The 23,710-nt window shown below is 32.6% G+C and overlaps 2 protein-coding genes and 1 pseudogene across 3 annotated transcripts; 1 reads left to right on the plus strand and 2 right to left on the minus strand.

Annotated features, from left to right (window-relative positions):
* The first annotated feature begins 1,345 nt into the window (after positions 1-1,345).
* On the plus strand, positions 1,346-9,067 carry LOC146916956 (Got1/Sft2-like vescicle transport protein family). The gene is made up of 6 exons (XM_085718812.1): positions 1,346-1,731; positions 3,457-3,510; positions 3,713-3,786; positions 7,508-7,625; positions 7,721-7,779; positions 8,748-9,067. The coding sequence occupies exons 1-6, from the start codon at positions 1,579-1,581 to the stop codon at positions 8,824-8,826; spliced, it is 537 nt and encodes a 178-aa protein (XP_085574938.1). The 5' UTR covers positions 1,346-1,578; the 3' UTR covers positions 8,827-9,067.
* Positions 9,068-9,998: 931 nt separating this feature from the next.
* On the minus strand, positions 9,999-14,082 carry LOC146916957 (extradiol ring-cleavage dioxygenase-like). Its single transcript, XM_085718811.1, has 3 exons — positions 13,644-14,082; positions 10,965-11,332; positions 9,999-10,298 (listed from the first exon to the last, which is right to left on the minus strand). The coding sequence occupies exons 1-3, from the start codon at positions 13,878-13,880 to the stop codon at positions 10,103-10,105; spliced, it is 801 nt and encodes a 266-aa protein (XP_085574937.1). The 5' UTR covers positions 13,881-14,082; the 3' UTR covers positions 9,999-10,102.
* Positions 14,083-15,410: 1,328 nt separating this feature from the next.
* Positions 15,411-16,723, minus strand: LOC146916958 (neryl diphosphate diphosphatase, chloroplastic-like; annotated as a pseudogene). Its single transcript, XR_015015398.1, has 4 exons — positions 16,517-16,723; positions 16,289-16,407; positions 15,933-16,190; positions 15,411-15,804 (listed from the first exon to the last, which is right to left on the minus strand). The product of XR_015015398.1 is annotated as a neryl diphosphate diphosphatase, chloroplastic-like (transcript).
* Positions 16,724-23,710: the final 6,987 nt, after the last annotated feature.

Raw genomic sequence — 23,710 nt, forward strand, 5'->3', positions numbered from 1 at the left:
CTTCCCACCTCCATAAATTGTGTTTATGCCTTCTTATGCTCGTCAAAAGGTGCTTTTCTTCTAACCTAGAGGGTCAATATTTTATAGACTTCCGTTTCCCTAAATTTTAGGATAATTAGTTCGCGGTGCGGCCGATATCTCGCGATGCAAGATAGGTGTTGAACTCGTCCTTTTTTTATTTTATTTTTTATATAATCACTCTATCCCGCGATGTAGCTCATTGCCCGTGATGCAAGATAGATAGTAGTGATCATAGTGGATTTCCTTTCATTCTCACGATAAGGGGCTCATAGCATGCGGCACAAGTTAGGTAGTAGCTATTTCCTTGGTTTCTTTGCTCCTTGATCCATTTCTTCTCACCAGAACGTTCGTAATGACTATGGGCGAAGTTTAATCAATGATAAACTTGTAAAACTAAAATGAATAACACGATTACAAAGTTGTATATTCCGAATGAGTTTCGATGGCTTCAAGGCTTCTTTCTGTCTTCATGTTTTTCACGACTTTTTAATGAATTCTAAACTAAATCGACATATTTTACTGCAAAAGTGATGTTATTTGATGACTAAAATCCTATATACTTTCTTGTCATCAGAGCCTTTGTTGGCATCTCGTCCAATCCTACCATGATCACTTCCACATCTTTAGGGGCATTTGCATGTCGCTTTTGCGAACGAAACTATGAAAAGCCGCATTCACACACTCACGAATCCTCAACCATCAGATCATTATCGAACGACCTTGACGTAAGATCAAAATTATAAATAAAAAAACTAAGTACTTTTTATTAGAGCTGGATCATCAAGATCAAAAGGTTATTAATGTAACAACAACATGATTAGGTTAAAAAGCGCAAATCTTGTTTCCATTCCTCACCCCATATAATCACAAAAAAATAAAAATTACACGGGTAATAGTCATTTTGATCGTGAATGTGTAACGAGTAGTCACAATAGTCTCTCAATGTATCAAAATTTCAAAATACTCTTTGATTGTGCATTTTGTTAGTCAAAATAATCCGTGACACCAAACTAATCCATAAATACTCACAATAACTCTTTTAATTTAGAGACTGAAATGACAATAAATAAATATTTATAAAGACTATTACAACAATAAGTAAGTATATTGAATAACTAATATGACAATATTAACGAAATATTTTAAGGTCAAGAACTAGTTGGACTAACGAAAGTGTACCATCATGATCTATTGAAATTTCGATACATTAAACGACTATTTTGACACGTGGTTACACATTCTGGATCAAAATTACCTTTATTTTTTTTTATTTTTTTTTTTATTTTTTTATTTTGTTACAAAAATACCAAAATGACAACTATCCAAAACAATAATTAGAGAGATCTCTTCGTCAATAAGCTAGTTTGAGTGAAGTGAGTCGTTATAACATCTCAATCAAATTCCCAAACCCAATTCCTTAAAATCTAAGCAATTTCATTACTTAATTATAATCAAATTTCTAATAAAACTCTTTCTTTCTTCCCATAAACCACAGATCCATAGTTTCTTCTCTCTGATTTTCGTTTTTCCATTTTCCCGAGAAAGTGAGGGTAAATAATGGAGAAAATGAACAAAGCTTTCGAGAAAGTGAAAATAATGGTGGGAATGGAAGTGGAAGACGAAGAGGCACAAGCTGCTGCATTGGAAAACGAAAGCTCCTTCGCTTTCATGGATGATTTCAATCGCAACTGTACTTTGTCTAGAACACAGGTAATTTTTTCTCTCTATTTTCTCTTCAAATTCAATTGTAGCAGATTTAACAGAGAAATTGAATATTTAGGTTTTGATTTGTGTATAGATCTTCAAATTCAAGTTGTTTTGCTATTTTGATTTGAATTATTGTATTATGAAGCACGGACACAAACACCAGACACGAAATATATATTTTTTAATGTTGCAAAAAGCGCACTCATAATAGGAAAAATGGATATTTAGGTTTTGATTTGAGTATGGATCTTTGACACTGTGATATGGTGGCATTTGATTTTTCTATTTTGATTTGAGTTACTATTTTACGAAGCACAGCACCGACACGTACAGGGTACTAACGCATGGTAATAATTCGAGTTAGTAAAAGTGTTTCGACCGCATGTTATATTTATGAGGTATTGTCCGCTTTAGGGTTTTGTGCAAAACCGTCACAGTTTTATTCTTTACACAAGGCATCGTCTTTGGAAACGAGGGTCTAAGCTCCGTAATAGACCCTTTGGCCGCTTAGCCTCAACTGGGGGCTACTGTTCTCGACACTAAAATAGTTTCAAATTACTTGAGAATTGAGGCTATTCATGGAGGTGCCTTTTACAAAGGACAAAACCTTAAGGGCTTTGCACAAAACCACGAAGTGGACACTATCTTGGAAATGTGGCTAAATGTCGGGAGGGATTAAGAAGTAATCGAATGTAACAACAAAAGCGTCAGTGTCAAACACTCGTAGACATCGTCAATCTGAAGTGTCGGTGCTACATAGTGATTGTTGGAAGATCAAGAGATTTAAGTTGTATTAGGATAGAAAATAACTGGGTGAGTAATTGTTTATCTGAACATTATGTGGAATACTACTATACTTGAGAGGTAGTCACATAGATATTTTATTCTATTGTTTCCTTCAGATTTACAATACCATGTTGTTGAGGAAAGATAGTAAATTTGTGCTCCTCATGAGTGCTGGTTTTCTAACTATGAATTTTCATTAAGATATGGTAATGTTTGTCTTCTCGGGTATGGGATTGAGAAACTACATATGAGAAAATATAGAGATTATCATTTATTGTGGAAATGTTTCGTTTTAGAGTTTTGTATATTGTTGTTAGAGATAACCTGTTTGTAAAAACATCAGATTTTACAGAGAAAGAAACATCAGATTTTACAAATTATTTGTAAAAAGTTGAAATTAAGGAAAAAATTGTCGGAATACGAAATGAACTGGATGAGTGGAGTACATTTCATATGACTAGGAATCTTTATGAACTGGATTAATTGAGAATGTGGCCTATTTGGAGGATCGTATTTTGAGGTTCTTGAGAACCAAAGCAAACATGAAACAAAGGAAACATAAGATTTTAGGAAGCATAATTTTTTTGTCATTGGAGGTTCTTGTAATTGTTAGGATATAATGTATATAATGCATACATATAATATATAATATAATAATACATACATACAAGGCTCAAAGTATCAATTTTTTAAATGTTTTCAAATGAGACCCGCTAAAGCAGTTGAATAGGGTCATTTAGTTTGTATTTAGACTTCTCTTGTTGCTACATGTTACAATATTTAGACTTTCTAAACTAAATTATGCATCAACCTCCTCAAGTTTTATTCCTTACGCGAACTTCAGTCATCTTGAATTGTTTGTTTGATAATTGCTTCATTTAAATAGTTTCTATTTGTTTATTATCTTGCACAAATTAACTGATAAACTTTATTTGTGACCAGAGATTATATGGTTTTGCCATTTGCTTTGCTGCTGGAGTAACCTGTACACTGTTGGTAAGTTTGACAAGACAACTGTGTTTTCCTTTCTAGTTTACAAGACTAAGGGATGAATCTCATATTGACTTCTCACCTTTGTCATGTAAATGTGCTAGGAACATGATTTATTCCTAAACATGGTATATTAGTTTCTTAAGTAAAATTTATATCGGCAGAGATGAATAATCACTAATTAATGGCATTTCCTACCATCTTACAGTCCATGCTTGTTTTCCTCAAACCAATCAAGTTTGGGATAACATTCACTCTTGGAAATTTGCTTTCACTGGGAAGGTATGTACTGTTTTGCAGCTTTTTAATTATACTTTGTTGTTGTTTGGTGATGTCTCCTGTTCTGTGGATATCCAATTTCCATTCACGAATTTCAAATATTTGAGAAAGAATGTTATTATATTGCTACGGCCTGTAATGTAAAATGAGGGTTTTTTAGTAGGGGTTCCAGGTGGGATATTGTTCCATTACTTATTACGTCCTTAATCACAACACTAATCATATGAAGATATTTTAGAAGTCGATTGTTTCCTATAATACTGCCTTACCTATATAAAAGGTATTTTTGAATATTATTTCAAATCGTGTCAACAGCACAAACACTAATCTATATTTATAAGCAAGTACTAAATAAATGGGCAAGTGTCAACTGGGTCTGTGACAACTAATACAAACCAATTCCAACTAATTACAATAATTATTTACAACACTCCCCCTCAAGCTGGTAAAAGATTATCTATCATTCAATGCTTGCAAGTTGACTAAATTGTTATTTTGGAAAACTTTTTGTGAACACATCAATCAATTGATGCGCAAAAAAAATCTAAGTCGTTGCTACTTATCCTCTGTCTAGATTTTTGTTGATAAGCATTGGTCTATCTCAATGTGTTTTGTTTTGTCACGTTGAACAAGATTATGAGTAATACTGATGGCCAATCTGTTGTCACAAAACAACTTTATAGAGCTTTCATGTTCATACAATACAACACAACATTCATGCACAATAACTCACATATCCCTTGTGTTATAGCTCTAAACTTTGCCTGGTCATAGTTTACGAGACTAAGATTCCCGCACAACCTGCATAATAGGGCTTTGGTATAAGCCTTCATCGTCAGGCATCCACTTCTCTTGAACAAGAGTCCTCTTCCCGGAGTGACTTTGAGATATTGTAATACATGGTCTACAACATGTCAGTGTCTAGCTCTTGGTTCGTGCATGAATTGACTCACAACACCAAAAAATATGTGACGTTTGGTCTGGTGATATGTTGTTGAAATCGGAGGCGGGATTCAACTGACCTCCATACAAAGGTGGCGGGCATTGAAGTTTAATCACGGCGGTCGCCACGAAGGAATAGAACATGGCGGCATAACGGTTAATGGCAGAATAATTCTTTAGTGAAAGGAATAACATGGGTTTGGTTGTGTGATAGCTTTTTCTACGTCTCTGCTTTGCTCCTTTTTCAAAGGCACTCCATTTCCGCCCACAACCAAATGAGATACATGTCAAACTAAGTACTCGCAGAGTGACCGACAGCAGTTCTTGATGTCCATCTCCGTAAGTAATCCACCACTGTGTTGGAGTTTTAGTTGGAAGCTCTTGTCAAAACGGCCGCTATAGCGGAGCGTAGCGGAAAAATCAGGACCACCGTGTCAGCGCGTGGCAGAAGTGGAAAGCCGTCAAAGTAGACCTATCAATAGTAAAACGATAATGTGTCCTGGTTGTATATAATTGGTATTAGCGATTTTCGATTTTGCTATCCCTTTTATTTTATATTATGAATACTTCATGAAATTTGGAGTAATGTTTAAGGTATTTTAGTATTTCTTTTTGAATAGTATGGTATTTAGTATTAAATTTATTAGTGGCCACACCACCGAAATAGCACCCGCTACACACCCCGCTCCCACGCCGCACTAATTTTTTTAGATGGCTGCGCCGCGCCACATTTCCGCATTGACAACAGAGATTTGAAGTGTAAATGCAGCTAATTCACTACCAAAAAATCGAACCCCTTTGAAATCCTTAAGCTGGAAATCAATCTTGCCTCTTTATTCCAAATCTTCCACCATTTTAACCAAACATTCATACATGCCATTTGTAACTTCATTATCAATAGCGAATCCAGGAGCATGACTTAAAAAAAATGACAAATTTTCTGTTTGACAATCCATTTTGTTGCTGGGTGTCAACATATATAAATTCATGAATGAATGATTCCATGTTTACTATAAAAACTTAAAATGCAATGATTGAGTATTTATTTCCATGTCAGAGTGTAATCTTTTATACCTTTCTCAAGTTAATAAATACGGTGAGCACGGAGTCATATATTTCAAATATTTTCAAGCATAATACTAGTTATATGTAGAGAATTCTAGGCTGAAACTGTTGAATTTTATGGTCTGACATAGTGGAGAATGACCGCAACAACATCTTGCTCAATAAACTGCAAAAACCGGCTACAAACAGCATTAAATATGCCTCATTCCTGCAACACAATAATAGCACAAACAGCCGTATAGTAAACAACGCCATAAACACTCACAAAAAAGGTATCTCATCAAATATTTTACCACCAAAAAACGGTGGAGAAGAGGCTGACGAGCAACTGGAAAGATTTTGTGCCAAACACCGAGCTTCCCATGCTGGAAATGGGTTGAATATAACTAACTACTTTCTTAAGACATCAACATGAATAAAAAGTGTGAATTTTTTTGGTTTCACAATTTCCACATGTTCCCTCCAGTCCTGTTTGAGGAACTGTTGGGAACTATATAAAGCCGGACTGATTTGCATAATGTTATTCGAGACTTAATTTTCCTTCTATCTTCTTTCCTTGGGTGGGGTTACATTCAGTATTATGTCTATCCGACATCTTGTATTCTTAAAGGTTATCATTGATATATGCACGACATACTGCAGGGAATGAGCTCAACTGCTTCTGTTAAGCTAATTAGCTTAGAGTTCTGTCATAGTTAGTCAACAAAGCTTTTAGACGGTTACAAATTACAGCTCTGTATCAATGAGTTCGAGATCTAATAGGTTAGATCAAACAGGATTTGTATATGGACATATGGGCTCCACACATGGTTCTGAATGAATTTATCATAATAACAATTTCAATGGAGAATTAGAGACGGTTTTCTATTTTTTTAGTAAACACTTTTCACATGTTTCCTCCAGTCCTGTTTGAGGAACTGTTGGGAACTATATAAAGCCGGACTGATTTGCATAATGTTATTCGAGACTTAATTTTCCTTCTATCTTCTTTCCTTGGGTGGGGTTACATTCAGTATTATGTCTATCCGACATCTTGTATTCTTAAAGGTTATCATTGATATATGCACGACATACTGCAGGGGGTGAGCTCAACTGCTTCTGTTAAGCTAATTAGCTTAGAGTTCTGTCATAGTTAGTCAACAAAGCTTTTAGACGGTTGCAAATTACAGCTCTGTATCAATGAGTTCGAGATCTAATAGGTTAGATCAAACAGGATTTGTATATGGACATATGGGCTCCACACATGGTTCTGAATGAATTTATCATAATAACAATTTCAATGGAGAATTAGAGACGGTTTTCTATTTTTTTAGTAAACACTTTTCCAGGAGCCTTAACGTTTTTTTTTACGGTCCTCTCCCTGGATGCCTTCATCTCTACCTGTAAACTTCATTCACTATTTTTAATTTTCTGGATGAGTGGCCAGTGTGCAATAGCCAGATCAATCAGTGGTGAGACAGCTGATACTTAAATGATAGTTTTTCCTTTGTTGCAATATGCTTAAAAACAAATATTTTCCCCTTTGGTGAGACAGATTCTCTGCTGTTAAAACTGGTTGCTAGTTGCACTTTATCATTTCATCCTACACTCGTGACATTTTAAATTAAAATTGATTGAAAAATGCAAATCCAACTTTGTGGATTATTTATCTTTTAACTTTCGTCTTGTAGCTGTTTGATTGCCTTCAAATACTAAGTGTGAGTCTTTTTTATGGCAGCACAGCATTCCTCATAGGTCCCAAAAAGCAAGTATCGATGATGCTTGATCCTGTTCGTATTTATGCAACAGCCATATACATCGCAAGTATGATAATTGCGTTGTTTTGTGCACTTTATGTAAGTCAAACTGCATCTGCAAAAGATTTGTTTTATTTCTGACAGAAAATAGTTTCTTTTAATAGCTTATTATTTCATTGTTTTCCATGGAGCAGGTTCGTAACAAATTACTGACATTTCTTGCGATTATCTTGGAGTTTGGAGCACTAATTTGGTATGTGATAATTTTTCCATGCATTCCATGTAACCTTTTTTTATAGTACCTTCAGTGTGATGTAGGCACACATTAGTTCTCATGAATCTAATGAGGAAATAGGGAGTATGCTACATAGGATCCTAGTGTAATGAATTAGCACATATGCCCTGAAAAAAATGCTACATGGCCAGTATGGCAGTACCGAACTGAAATCAGTATAATGTATTTTCCGTTTCAGCTTTGTTAAGTACTCACAGTCAAGGCACAAGCTTCTAACATTGCACTAATGTATTTTATGTTATGTAAATCATTATACACTTAAACATGTCTGCTCAGTGGTAAGAGTTTTTGCATAATCTTAAGGAGGGACAGTTCAAATCTCCTTGATGGACGATTTTAAAAGGATCATTAGTGCCACTTTTATTTATAATAATTTTCACCTTCTCCAAATTTTGTTTCATCTTAAAAGAAAGATAAACTGATACTTCAATTTTGATATATTGTCCCACACTTGTATCCATTGTCATATCATCAAAAGTTCATGCGGCAGTTGTTATTATAGGAAGAGAATTCAAACAATGCAGTGGCATGTGATTGGATGATATTGCAAAATAGCTTTACATTAATAATGGATCAAAATTACTTCTATACTTTGAACTAATTGATTTTTTTATTAATCAGAAATTTATAAAGCCTTTATAAAAGAAAAAAAAATACTAACTTTTAATATTGTTTGATTTGTTTCTTATTGTGTATTATCTATTTTAAAAGAATATAATGACAATAACAAATTCAGGCTGAAAAACAAATAAAAATCTGTAATGCATGGCATACATATTAGAGTCAATTTTTCACTCACTCCAGCATAAAATATGATACGTCTTTGAGCATGCAATATGATTATCCAAATGTGATATTATGCTTGTTTCCACTCCTTGTACAATATTTTAACTCTCCCTCTATATTTCTGATATTTTGATTTACAGGTATAGCTTGAGCTACATCCCTTTTGCTAGGTCCATGGTTTCAAAGATCATGGTTTCATGTTTTGACACAGAATTTTAGGTTAATCATTCAAAAGGCTATAACATTCTATGTTGAATTGCATTGATGATACTCTGGGTATACTTGCAATCCTGAAGAAAGACTATCACAAAAATACAAATGGATGGATTGTGATTCATCCTTGCCTGCCCCTTTCTTTTTTGGAATCTGTCTAGGTTCTATTTGTTTGGTAGAAGTAAAATCTTTGTGCATTTGTATAATATTGTCGATGAGCTAATGTAAAGAGCTTTGTTTCTCTCGACCTGTCGTCCTTTCGTTGCACTTTTTTTATTTAAGTTGTTTTCAAATGATGAAATCCCAGTGGTGCTTTCGACTATGTCTGAAATAGGACTTTTTTAGAAAAATAAAAAATAAATTGAACTAAACTGAACCAAACCATATTGAAAAGAAAAGAACTGATTTTGACGAGAAGTTCACAAAGAGAACTAGATCAAATTGTGAACAATCCGTAACCGTTGAATTCTTTTTGGTGCAGTTCAGTTTGTTTTAACGGTTCAATTCTGTTACGATTATTTTAACCATATCAATACTTAGTTTTGGTTTGAATCAATACTTAGTTTTGGTTTGATTTTTGTTACTTTTAACAGTACATTAGTTAATAATGGCAACTTGTATGGTTTGGTTCACAGAATCAATTTTATTCAAAAAGGTACAATTCAGGTTTCTGTAAAGGTTGTTTCAGTTCATTTTGGAAACATATAACTTGTGTACTGAACTTTCTTACCAATTTGGTTATGGAATAATCATTGATCGTTCAATTCACTTTACTAAACAGTTGTAAAAGACTGTTTTGGTTTTCCAAATCGAAGAACCAAACCGCGAACGTTCCTAATCTCAAGCTCACACGAGTCATTTGTCAGGAACCTTTTTTGTGTAAATCTCACCACTTTATGCATGAACTATTTCTAAATTAACGAGATCTGCATAGAATTTACCCAATAAGAGGGAACGTTGAAAATAGTGTTAGAATGAGTGTTGAAATCACTAACATTCTTCAATAGTTTTTGAAAGTGAAACAACATAAAATCTCAAGGTTGTATCAAGAGTTGTCACATTACATACTCATATCAGTTACCAAACAACACCTCCAACCTCAGACTGTGTGAACATTTGTTGAAACCAAACAAAGAGCAGGACAAATGAATCATCCAACATCTCAACAATAAGGAAAATAAGTAACTTGCTTCCAAGCAACACATTCATAATCATAGATACATATTGAATAACTATGCATAGAGAGTATATGCAACTGAAACTGAATTTATGTAGCACAAGTTTAGCTGGAATCTGATGTAAACTGGTAAGAAGCATAAGAGAGAGTTCCCAGATTGATACTATTGTGTATAAGTTTGGCCTTTGAATTTTCACCAGCAGCACCAATAGCAACATGCAATGGATAAAAATGATCTGGACATGGATGAGCCTTTTTCGCATGCGGCGCCTTTTGTTCATAATGATTCACATCTTCATACCTACAAATGCAATTCAAATCAAACATTCACAACCAATCCATCAAGAACCAAACCATACAAATTCATATACTTAGCAGTTAGCACCCGATATTTTTATATGCTACAGCGTTTTGATTCTTTATATATTGCATAAAACTGCGATGAAATATAGTTGACGCAGCTGATCAGACACAATTTTCATTTGCGACCGTATTAGTCACGACCGCATTGCAATATTTGATATTGTTGTCAAATATGGCTATGTGATCACGACGTAATGAACCTGCACGCTGCAGCCATAACTGTAGTCGCGAACTGTTTTGAAACCTTGGTTGTGGAGACATCATAAGACTTGACAAGCAAGAATTGAAATCGCTAACCAATTTTCAAAACCTTGGTAATACCCTCAATAAAACCAACTACGTGTGCATTTGGTTTCACGGTAGGAAGAGCCAGAAGTGATTTCAGACACATAAAATAGACTCCGCTTCATATTTGAGTGATGTCGATTCAAATTTACTTTACTTTGAAATTTATTGTTCAACTCACATTTAAGTGAATGTATGCAAACATAAACAATTTAAATTCAACTCGCTTTTGACTATAATTAGTATTCGTTATCGCAGAACCAAACACAGACATGTAATCTTTAAACTTGAACATCAAAGCAGAAAAAGGGGCACATACCTTCCATCAAGAAGAGCATCTTTCAACCAATTATCAAATTCTAAGGCCCAAGGTGCAACACCTCCACGAGGATTAAGTGATCCCAAATTATGAACAGCACTTCCAGAACCGATTATTAACACACCTTCATCTTTAAGAGGTGCCAATGCTTTTCCTAAATTATAATGGTAAGTTCCATCCAAGTCAGATTGAACAGAAAGCTGACAAACTGGAATATCAGCTTCTGGATACATTAACATGAGTGGAACCCAAGCACCATGATCAAGACCTCTTTTTTTGTCTTCATCGACGCGGTCGAAACCGGATTCGTTGAGTAGTTCCTTCACCCTTTTAGCTAATTGTGGAGCTCCAGGTGCTGGATATTTAAGCTGGTAAAGGAATCATATAATGTAAGAGAGAAGTGTATATTGTAAATACTGTGTTTAAGATAATCAAACATGGATAATGTAATATCATGTCAAAGGAAAAACATAGCATTCTTTCGGAATGTTGTATATAGGTTGAGCTTTCAAGACATATTTTTGTACAAAGGTGGACCATCAAATATTATATTAAGGGCTCAATATCCTTTCGCAAAGGCTTGTTAGTCCTAGGGCGAGTCCTAACCCCCTGGAATCTCGCCACTGCCTTATGAACTTCTAGAAGCATCTAGAGCGTGCCTCATAAGCCCAAAAACGTGACTTGGGGCTTAAGTTACTTAGGGCCTAAGTTACGGAAATACAAACCCAAAAATGACCATAAATACCCACTTTGAGAACATTCTCAAGGCATGACCTAAACAAATACTAAACCCTAGTTATCGATATTGTACTCACTGCACGTACAAAATGTAATTGATGCGGTTGCAATTTTCAAGCCCTATTTATGGAGAATTATTTTGCATAAGATTGAGTTTAAAGGATATGTATTTTCGGTGAAAACTAGTTTTTTTTCTTTTTCTTTACATCTTTCAAGACTTTGTCATGTACTCGTGTCATACCACCTTTATTACTGTATTTTGAATTTGATTCTGTGTACTTGATTTTGATTGAAATGATTTTTGTTGAAAATGAGTTGAACCTAGAGGGATTTATGTTATAGATATATTAACACACAAAAAAAATGATTTTAATCAACTTAGGATAGTTTGGATCATCATACTTGCTTTTCTGCATGTATATATGTCAATAAATTTGAGAATTGAGTCTATGTAATCATTAGAGCTAGATAAACATCACAATTTATGGTGAAATCATGTTTCACTAACCCCAAACGTGTTTCTAAGATGTACAAACGTGGAATCAAACATAAAATAATAAAATAGTGAGCTCTTATTGATTACAAGTGTAAAATGGATTTACACCGAAAGTGCATGCTCTTTTAACTCCAAGTGATTTGCCAACAAAGATATAAGAGTTTGCTTCAAAACTAAAATATCTAACAGCAAAAGTTTGCCTTACTCAGGGCAGGTCCTAAGATTTTTGGTGTCCTGGGCGAAACAATAAAATTGTTCCTTTTAAATTATTCAAATAGTTTTTTTTTTTTTTATATTTTTTGTTGCAAAAGATTCATTTATAATCAAAATTTTCTAAAAATATATATTCAATATAATTAATCAAAATAATTAAAAAGATATATATCTATATAGTACTAACTACTACTCCCTCTGGTCACTATTATAAGCAAAAATTAACTTTTTAGGTTTATTTATTAAATGATGTATTTAGTCTATATTATTGACCAAATACATCATTTAATGAATGAATCTAAAAAGTTGATTTTTGCTTATAATAATGACCGAAAGAAGTAAGTAAAAATAATAATTTTGGTATCCTTAAATTAATGGTGCCCTGGGCTGCCGCCCCTCACGCCCACCCTCAGGGCCACCAGTGGCCTTACTCATTGTTGGGGTCCCCAAGCCTATTGTCATGTTACAGGTGGCCCTTGTCACTCACGTGTATAAACAAAACAAAAAGAAAGAAATTACTTTTTAGATATCCAACAATTACTCACCGACCAAAACCCACAAATGACAAGAGCTCAATCTCAACATTATTCTATTCACAGAGCAATGATTATTCAAAAGCTCAATCTCAATCTCAACATTATAGAACAATTTAACATTGACAAGAGCAATGATTATTCAACTTTGACAAGAGCTCAATCTCAACATTATAGAACAATTTAACATTATTCTATTCACAGAGCTCAATCTCAACTCATAACATTTATTAAAAGAAAAAATTACAGAGTTTGGATCCTAAATTTCCATACGTATTGTGGAACAGTTTAATCAATAAAATACTTGACAAAAAAATTATTATATAACAAACTTATATTTTTTAATTTTTTTTATTACGTTTAGCACGTTTATATTTGCTTTGCCTACAATACAACTTGTAAGAAAAAACAAAAATATAAGAAAGATACTGCTCATAACTTTAAAATATCAATGTATTTGGTCCAAATGTAGACTAGATACATGTTTAATTATTTTTTGGCCGATATACTATTTAATTAATTCACCATATACTATTTTCCCTTATAAAAAAATTAAATAATATTTTGAATAGATGATGAATAAAGAAAAGTAAATTAATAAATTATTATTTTAAATATTGAGAATCTGTCATCATCCTATAAAACACAAAAAAATAAAAGTAAATAAATAAATAAATAAAAAGAAAGAAAGAAAGAAACCTGGTACATAGGTTTAGGAAAACCATAGAAGTCATATATGGTATCATTGGTTGTCTCAATAACGTTAACGGTTGGTACGGTTGTATCCCAATGACCAGAAATAACCAAAATAGATTTAGGTCTTTCTTCAAACACATCTTTTTTCCATGATTGTAGAAACTTTCTAGCTTCAATGGAATCATCTATTGACAACGTTGGTGATCCATGTGATATGTAAAATGTATCCTTCAACGCCATTGTTGTTAATTAATTGCTTCTAATTCTCTTTCTATTTGGTTTGAATTTTGTTCAAATTGTTAGTTGAATGATGATAAGATAAAGAGAATGTAGAAGACGTGCAAATTTGTGTAAAAAGAAAAATAATGATTCTAATAAATAAGGTGGGTAGGTTGTGGTAGGCAGGGGGATGTTTTTTTTAGCAGCCTAACTTTAGGGACTTATCATTCAACAAACCCGGACCAATGAGTTAAAGGAAAATGAGTTGGAGATTTTAGATTTAATTTTGGACGAAGGAGAAAAAACTAATCTAATAACTAATTATTAACGTTTATCTCTTATTTTGTTTGATTTTTTCTTTTGGGTAATCATGATATTGATACAAAGTTTTCACTATTGCTTAGTAATGATTGGTTCCGTCGAGGAACCTGTGGGACACACGAGATGAAATGTTTTTCATATGCATGAGCCTGAAATCGAACCACTAACCACATGCTTAAGGGACTCAAATCCCTTACCACTTAGACCAATCACATATATATAAATATATGACTATTACTTTTTCCATCCTATATGTGTTTCTCGCGCGCCCTATTTTTTTATTCCAAAAATGTCATTTGCTCGGATTATATAATCTGAACGTCTGTTTCAGATTATATAATATGAACTCTTCCTATATATAACACGAAATAAATAAACATCCGTCATTTTCGACAATTAGGTTTTTTTTTTTCAAAAATTTATCTCTCACCACCTAAAATCTGAAAACTCAACATTGTGTGATTGTCGAAATGAATGAAGGTGTGTTTTGGTGAAAATGAATGAAGGGGTTACGGTACAGAGAAGAGAAGTTGGGGTTTTTGTTGGTAAAAATGAGGGGTAGGGATTACGGGTTCTAATAAAACAAATTCTGCCCCCTTCTTCTTTATTTTTTTTTGGGAATTAGTCACTTTAGTCCCTGAATTGGAAGGGATTCGTCACTTTAGTCTCTGAATGCAGATAAATTGCAAAATAGTCCCTGAATGTAGACTTTGTTAGTCAATTTAGTCCCTGAATGCAAACTTCGTTAGTCAATTTAGTCCCTGAATGTAGACTCCGTTAGTCACTTTAGTCCCTGAAATTGACCATGCAGGGACTGTTTTGCAATTTCTCTTCATTCAAGGACTAAAGTGACGAATCCTCTCCCATTCAGGGACTAAAGTGACTAATTCCCCTTTTTTTATTTTATTTTAGCCTATATATATATATATATATATATATATATATATATATATATATATATATATATATATATATATAACAAATTTTTTGTTTTTAAAAAAATACCATTCATTTCATTCGTGACCTAAAATAAATTGGAACCATTTGGACATTTTCCTTCATAATTTAGTAATGCAACTCCAGCTTATTACTACAGCCCTCATTTAATTAATAACTTCATTCTTTTATTATTCAGCAACTTGTTATTCCATATTTGAATAATACTACTACCTTTTAGAATTGGTTTCCTTCTTCTATTATTAAGCTTTTGATAGAAACATGGCACACTTCACTTTATTTGAAAATGGACTATTTGATAAAAAAAATATTGCCTAATATAAATTACAAAATCAATATGTTATACATATACAACAGATCACAATATTTGATAATGTACTAATTGCATCCAACACCAACATTAATCAATGACTTGACATGTTCCTGGAGTTTAGAGAGGCTTGGGTTGCTCGTACATGAGGGGAACCATTCTTGCAGCATTGAGACAAAAATTGGAAAATGATGATGAAAACTTATTTGCGACCATAATTTCTTTATTGAGACATTTCCATTCATTTGAAATCATGCGAGCAACATCTCTTTGCACGTCTTCACTGGAAATATCTTGGTGTTCACTCATGAAGCAATCAAGATATGACGTCCCATCAAGACCATTTTGATCTCCACTCTGCATTCATCCATGGATAATCATTCTTAATTATCATTAGAACTTTACATTTAACAATTGAGTTAATCAGTTGAACAATTTAATCAAATACTTATTAAATATTCTAATTTGGAAGACATATTTCTTACCTTAGCTCCTTCTAAATCATCAGAGAGACGAAGAATTTTCGCCACCGAATATATGACATATGGAAATTTTTCATCCAAGATATCAATTGTCTCCTTTGTTATACCATTAACATGATCCAACAAGAAGAATGCATGTACAAGCACAACATGGACTCCAGTGCTCACAATTCCATTGTTCAAGTAATCCTCTGCCCTTGGTAAGTGACCAGACTTCAACCAATGAGCCTCTTCCATGAAAGCGTTCAATAAGCGTATCCACTGTTTCACCCAAATAATTTTGTATATACTCGGTCATTTGAAAGAATAATTTATATATATAATAAAATATACAAGACGTTTAGTTAGTTAGTATATACCCATTTTTTAAGAGTGTCTATAGGGTTGAATCCATGCTTCTTGTAGACCTCTTCAGCAAAATTATTGGTAATGTCGTAAAGTGCATTCAAAGATATTTTCATGAAGTTTGGAAGTTTATCTGTGCCAGTGAAACATCAATGTAATATTTGTATATCCATGTAGAGGTATATGTGTGTGTATGTATTAACTAACTAATGAGATGTATATATTTGTTCAAAATTTAATACCTGGTAATAGCATCTGTGAATATTGTAAGTTGATCCAATGTCCCGTGAACATCGAAAATGTCGTCAATAACATAAATTAAAGAGATGGGTTTCGTGAGCTCAATCCTTTGTTCTGAAAAGTTTGTTAGTGACCACTATGTAAAATTTGAATTATTATAAAGTCAACATATATTTTTAACTAGAAAAACATACTTGGAAACTTCAGTGGTCTCATTCTGGTTCATGAACCTAATTATGCTGGAGTTCATTTTAGCAAGTTCCTCTAAACATATCAAATCCTTCTCAGCCTTCAAATTATGGATAAATATGTTTTTATCCATAAACCTTGACAAGCCATAATGAAGTGGATTCTGAAGAGCATTTGCAACATATAAAGCTTCATTATGTTCTTGATTTCTCGACAACCATGCATGTAGAAGCTCACAACAGAGGTATCCTACATCATTAAGATGATCTTCGAATTCTCCTTCAATACTTAGTTGTGATGCTTTGTAAAGGGCAATGAAAGGGCGGAGCCACCACCCGGCGAGCCCGGGCACTCGCCCGGGCTCAATCGATACTTTCTTTATATTTGGTCCAACCCAATAGCCCATTAACCCACTTAAAAAAACAAAAAATTGGGCAAACTCAACATTTTCACACGCGAGCGCACATGAATTCCTGGCTCTATAATGTTTGCCCAGGCTCTATAAAATTCCTGGCTCCGCCACATCCTCACCATGTTTTTCTTCAAACATTCTTTTGTTACACTTCAAGCTGTCAAATAAATCTACACAACAATTATAGTTAGTCACTATATTACTAACTAAATACTCCTAGTAATATATATCAGTGTGTGCGCGCGCGTGCGCAGAGATGGTACATATTAAACAAACCTGCATTTACATAATGGCCTCCTTGTCCCAACAAGCGGAATGCAAGTGCAACTTCATAGAGTTCATGGCTACTCACAAAATCAATAGGATTGGTGTTCAACATCAAATGCAGGTTTTCAAGAGCCACTTTGATCTCCTCGGCAAAGTAGTGTTCAATGTCAAACTTTTGGATGATATGCTATAATTAGTTTAAAGGAGAACACGTTTCGTAAGGCACTTTAGATCGATCTTAATTAATTTATTGCTTTAGTTGAAGGAAAAAAGGAAAACACTGTTTCCTACGAAGGCTCAATCCACGAAAACAAAGATCGATCTTAAAGGATAACACGCTTCTTAATTTATTTATGAGTAAATTACACTCCCTAGAAGCTTGAATTACACTCCCCTCCCCTCTTATGTTAAAATATACACTCCCCTCCCTTGAAAAATAAAATTTATATTCTCCTCCCTTATAAGATGTTTGAATTACAACCTCATCCCTTAATAACTAAATATGCACTATACTTTAATCTATTTTAACATAAATAAAAATATTTGATTTCAAAAAAAATAAATAAAAATATTTATGATATATACTAATTTTGAACTATCATTTAAGAAAAATAAACTCATTTCTTTATAATTTAAATGTCAATGATAATTAAATTTGAATATTTTGCTATTGATTTTATAATTTAGAGTATAAAATTAACTTTTAAATAATCATGCTTTATTGTCTTTAGTAATTTTTCACATATTTTAATTTTATTTTGGGTTGTTTCATATTTGATTATAGGGTTTAAAACTACACGTTAATGAAATTGTGAATAAAAAATAGCGAAAAATACATATTCAAATTATGATTATATTAAAATAGACATGCAATACTATTTTTTTTTCGAAGTTTGTTAGATTTTTATGTTTTTTTGTAGATTATTATAAATAAAATAAAAATTGAGGGAGTAAAGTGTAGATTTTAACATAAAAGGGGAGGGGAATCTAATTCAAGCTTCTCTTATGGGAGATGAGTGAAAAAATTTCTAATATGTTTTGAATTTGAGGGGAGAGGAGTCTATATTTTAACATAAAAGGGGAGGCGATCGAGTATAATTCAAGTATCTTTGATGGGAGGGGAGTATAATTTACTCTTTATTTATTGCTTTAGTAAGTTTCCATGGAACATTCAAATATAATACTCCATTATTTAGTAAAGGTCAAGAAGCCATTTGGTTAATTTGCTTGGTAAAATTTCTACCAACTTGGTTAATTTTACTTCATGATTTGGTAAACACGTGATTTTAACTCCACCCGAGCTTATCCAACTTGAGACACACACAATATACACAATTCTCACAACTAAAATTTGAATTTTAGCTCTTTATATCAAATTAGTATTAAAATAGTACTCACTCCGTTTCAAAATACATGACCCAATTTTTCATTGTGAATTATTTGCATAGTTTAATTTGACCATATTTGTTAACTAATATATAAATACAAATGTTCGCATGTAAGATGTTGTTTGATTTGTCTCAATGAATATTTTCAAAATATCAATTTTTTTTTAATTTTGTATTAATATAATTAAAGATATTAATAACCAAAGTTGTGTATCGGCATATGTAAGTGGTTGATTGCGACATGTATTTTGGAACGGGGAATAGGAATATGTGGAATCAAAAGAATGACAAGTAAAATACATCACTAAGTTAATATAGTGTACTTGTAAAAAAAAAGTAAATAAGTGGCAAGATCTATTAATGAGCTTAAGGTCAATTTTGACCCGAACTCATTCCTCTAAATTGTTTTTTTTCTCTCTTTTTTAATCAAATAAGTGATATTATGTTTTTTCTAGATCATCCTTTACAAATTTGTGGGTAAATTACCCCCCGCGGATGTGGACCAATTAAATGAACAATGTGAACTACACTAAATAAAATGAAACATATAATTGCATTTTACATATTTTGAATATATTTTTGTTATTTACATACTTTTTTTTAAACAAACTAAAATGATATATGATATTAACAACTGTGATTTACCTCGCACAAGGCGTGCAAAAGGCAAACCACCCAATAGTATTTACAGTAACAAGGTGCAAAACAAGCACCACCAAAACAAAAAAACAGAGACAAAAAAAATTACAAGTGGATACTCATACAAAGAAGGGGATGATTCCACCAGTCATGATAACTGTAGCTAAATAATCCCTGTTTTGATTTCAACCATAAGGAAGAGTTTAGTTTAACCTTTGCCATTTAGGTGGAAGTATCAGAAGCCACATTTTGGAAAACACGGTCATTCCTTTCCTTCCAAAGGACCCAAACAGAGGCAAACCAAATGATTCTGAAATACACAAGAGTTGATCTAGGCATCCCCGCCATATTAGTAAACTGAATGAAATGTTGACGAAGATCACCTGAGGAAACCGAAGAAATACCCAACCAGAGGCAAACATGAAACCAAAGAGAGGTAAATATGTCACAAGCAAAAAACAAATGTGTTGCTGTTTCCAAGTTCCCACATCCTGACACACAAGCCAGTCGTCCTGATGAAGAACATGCCTTCTCATCAAATTGACCTTGCTGTTATTTACATACTTACCCTCACATTCAATTAATGCGTCTTTAGGTTTTAAATTAAGAAATCTAATAAAATCTTTCGTTATCTCATTTCAATTGCCTTGACATATTTTTCTTTACTGTTTTTTGTTTCATCTCTCTTCTTTTTTCTGCAAATTTATTTACACCATATGTTAGTGTTTTTTTAATCTTTGGTTCTTCTTCTCTCACAAATTCACAAAATCCATTATTTTTCTACCCAAGAAAGATCTAAAAAAAATAGTACAAACATTATTTTCTTTTACAACAGTTAGATTATATATTCCCTTGTACCCAAAAGCGAATATATATTCTCATGTGTTTATATATCAATACTAGTTTAAACGTTAATTTTTTGACATGATGACTAAACATTATTTTTTTCCCAAGATATAAATATAATAGTCTAAAAATTATTTTCTTTGCTAAGAATAAAAAAGATATTGGTTTAAAGTTATGCAATTAATAAATTTAAAACACCTTTTTTTTAAAAAAAATATATATTTTAAAACTCTTAAATTTCTAAAATCATAGAACTCGACTTTAGGTATATGAATTTTTTTTTGCCATGTACAAGTTTGCACATGTTAAACTTAAGCATATTAAGAAGTTTAACAATTGTAAATTTGTATGGAAACTTGTTTATTTTATATTAAATATACAAAGTTATGCAATTAATAAATTTAAAACACCTTTTTTTTTAAAAAAATATATATTTTAAAACTCTTAAATTTCTAAAATCATAGAACTCGACTTTAGGTATATGAATTTTTTTTTGCCATGTACAAGTTTGCACATGTTAAACTTAAGCATATTAAGAAGTTTAACAATTGTAAATTTGTATGGAAACTTGTTTATTTTATATTAAATATACAAATTTTGTTACACTTTTAGTTGCTTTTGATAATTTATATTTTTTATATTTTCAATAAAAAGCAATGGAGTGTTTATATTTTTTATGTAGACGTGTCACTCCCTTGTTAACTTTATTTTGCATCCATTAATTAAATGTACTAAAATATCAATATATTTTATCCGCCTGCAAGAGTTAACCTACCCACTTTTCGCCCATGGCGGGTTTTATCTATGCATATAAACTTATACTTTTTGTCATCCATAATAATTGCTACATCACTAAAATAATTGTAAAGGTCTATTTTTTTATGCATTAATCGGATACCCTTTACGTGCAACAATAGAGACTAATCCATCGAACGGAGTAGAACCACAGTGATTGACAAAACTCTTCTCGAGATATTTAACAATGTTGCATTCCTAGGTTTGAAATCGAACCCAATAACTCACGACCTCTTACTAAGCTGAAAGTGACATCTCATCCAAATATACCCAACTAACATTATATGCATGAAGCCAAATTTTATTTTGTTTTAGTATATATTTTATAATTTATAATAGGGTTTAAAACTAAGAGGTTAATGAAGTTGTGAATAAAAACCGGAAAAATATGAATATGAATTTTGATTATATTAAAGTGGACCCACAATACTAATTTTCTTCGGAGAGTGTTAATTATTTTTTTTAGATTACTAGAAATAAAATAAAAAAACTTATTAAGGGAGGAAATTGTAGATTTTAACATAAGAGGGGAGGTGAGTTGACAATCGATTAAGTTAGAACGTCCCAACAGAATCATCACTTGTATAATCTATGTAAGATAAATAAACACGACATGAATGTTATTTAATATCCAACAAATAAATAGGGGAGATTCGAAGAATCTAACCGTTGCTTACTTTTCTGCAACCAAAATAGGTAACTTGTTCTGTTGCATACAGATAAAAATTGCAATATCTAACCCTTAACTCTTGTATTCTATATTGTCAAACTAAAATAAGTAACGCAAATTGTTTAGAAGTAACGACAAATCATGTGGATACGATACTCTACTTATCACTTTATTACTTGGTAAACGATTTGGTACACTTGCCTAATCCGACCATCATGCAACAAGAGGCTCGTCACAACGAGCTCACAACGAGGATAGGTGGAGAGCACCCAAAATAAGAAGTTCAGGGTGTGGCCAAGCGAGCTTGCAGTGAGGTCATGGCCATGAAGCTCACCACATCAAGCCCACCGCGAAGTCCCAGCGGGGATAAGTAGAGAGCATGGAAATTATGTAGAACAGGGTGTGGCTAAGTGAGACATAAGTCTGGTAGGAATCAGTGGCCCAGCATTATGGTGATATTGTATTTTGACTATTTATTTTGGTTTATTTTCAAAATTTTGTTTTGATTGGATGAATGAATGATGCAAAGCATCAAATATCAGAGGTTTTTGGTTAAATCGTCAACAAATGCATGGTGATGATTGGAATTTTGATGATTGCAAAGTCAAGGTACATGCTTTTAGCTTTTGTAGAATGTTTACAAGTATTTAAAACTTGTAATTTGTGCAAAACCATTTCATTCATTGCTCCTCAATAGATTGTTTAACTTTGAATAATTTAGAACCAGCCAAATGTGAGATACATTTTCACTTACACTATATGCATGGTGACCGACAATTTTGGTGTTTTAACTTAGTACTTTTAAGTTGAATCCTGCTATTTGGTTGGTATGTTTGAAAGCATAGATATGATTTTTTTAATTTGAGCACAAATAATTGACCAAATATAGCGTACCCTATGAGAAAGTGAGTATTTGATAGCCCCTTTGAGCCATAACGATAAAATCTGCATCAATTATGAACTGTCAAATTCACTAGGTGAGCCACCTTCGCTCTGCGAATCTACTCTGTTTTCCAAAAATCAATTCAGTATTGAATTACGCTGCAAATTCATTATTTTTTGAATTATAAAACCCTGATTATTCATTGTTTACCCAAATCTTGCCCCTTGTCTTATGGTAGGAGAACATTTGTTTGAAAATGTTTCTTACATTTAAGTTTGGGACATAGTGTAAGGTTTGTAATTCATTCTTAAGTCAAGTGTTTTAATCATTTTCAAAACTATCTTGAAAAAATAAAGAAAAATAAAGATGAAAAAGAAATGAAAAAATAGAATAAATTGTCAAGAATAATTCATTCATATTTTTATATCATCATTGGGTTGTTTATGAAAACAGTTAAAGGAGAAATGTAAATGCTTGTAATTAGATTACTACATATTGTTCATAGGTTGTATATATTGTGTACATAATTGTACAATTGTAAATAGTAATGAATTCTCTGTTACTCTAGTCCCTTTAGTAAAAATTTCCCAAAAATACAATATATTGTCGTACCCTAGCCTCCTTATAACCTCAAAATTAAATATCTTAGTGATCTACGCTCGATGTTTTCACATAAAAAATGCTAGGATGTATGCCTAAGTTTAACAAGATGATAGCACATTGTTGGATTTGAGTCCCACTTCACACATGAGCGTTAAATTTACTTTTTACTTTTCCGGATTGTGTTAGGTATGATTGATAGTCGGTTATGTCAAGTGTACCAAATCCTTTACCAAGTAATAAAGTGATAAGTAGATTATCGTATCCACAAGGATTGTCGTTTCGTCCAAACAACTCGCGTTACTTATTTTTGTAAGTTGACGCTATAAAAGTTAAGGGTTAGAAAGCTTGCAATTTTTACCTATTTGCAACAGAGCAAGTTTAACCGTTTTGGTTGCAGAAAAGTAATCAACAGTTAGTATTCTTCGAACCCCCCTGTTTATATTGTTGGATATTAAGTAACAGTAATGTCATGTTTATTTATCTTAGGTAGACTATACAAGTGAT

This window comes from Medicago sativa, chromosome 6 (genome assembly GCF_051527215.1).
Source record: "Medicago sativa cultivar Bolivia chromosome 6, Bolivia_mono, whole genome shotgun sequence".
NCBI classification, from domain to species: domain Eukaryota; kingdom Viridiplantae; phylum Streptophyta; class Magnoliopsida; order Fabales; family Fabaceae; genus Medicago; species Medicago sativa.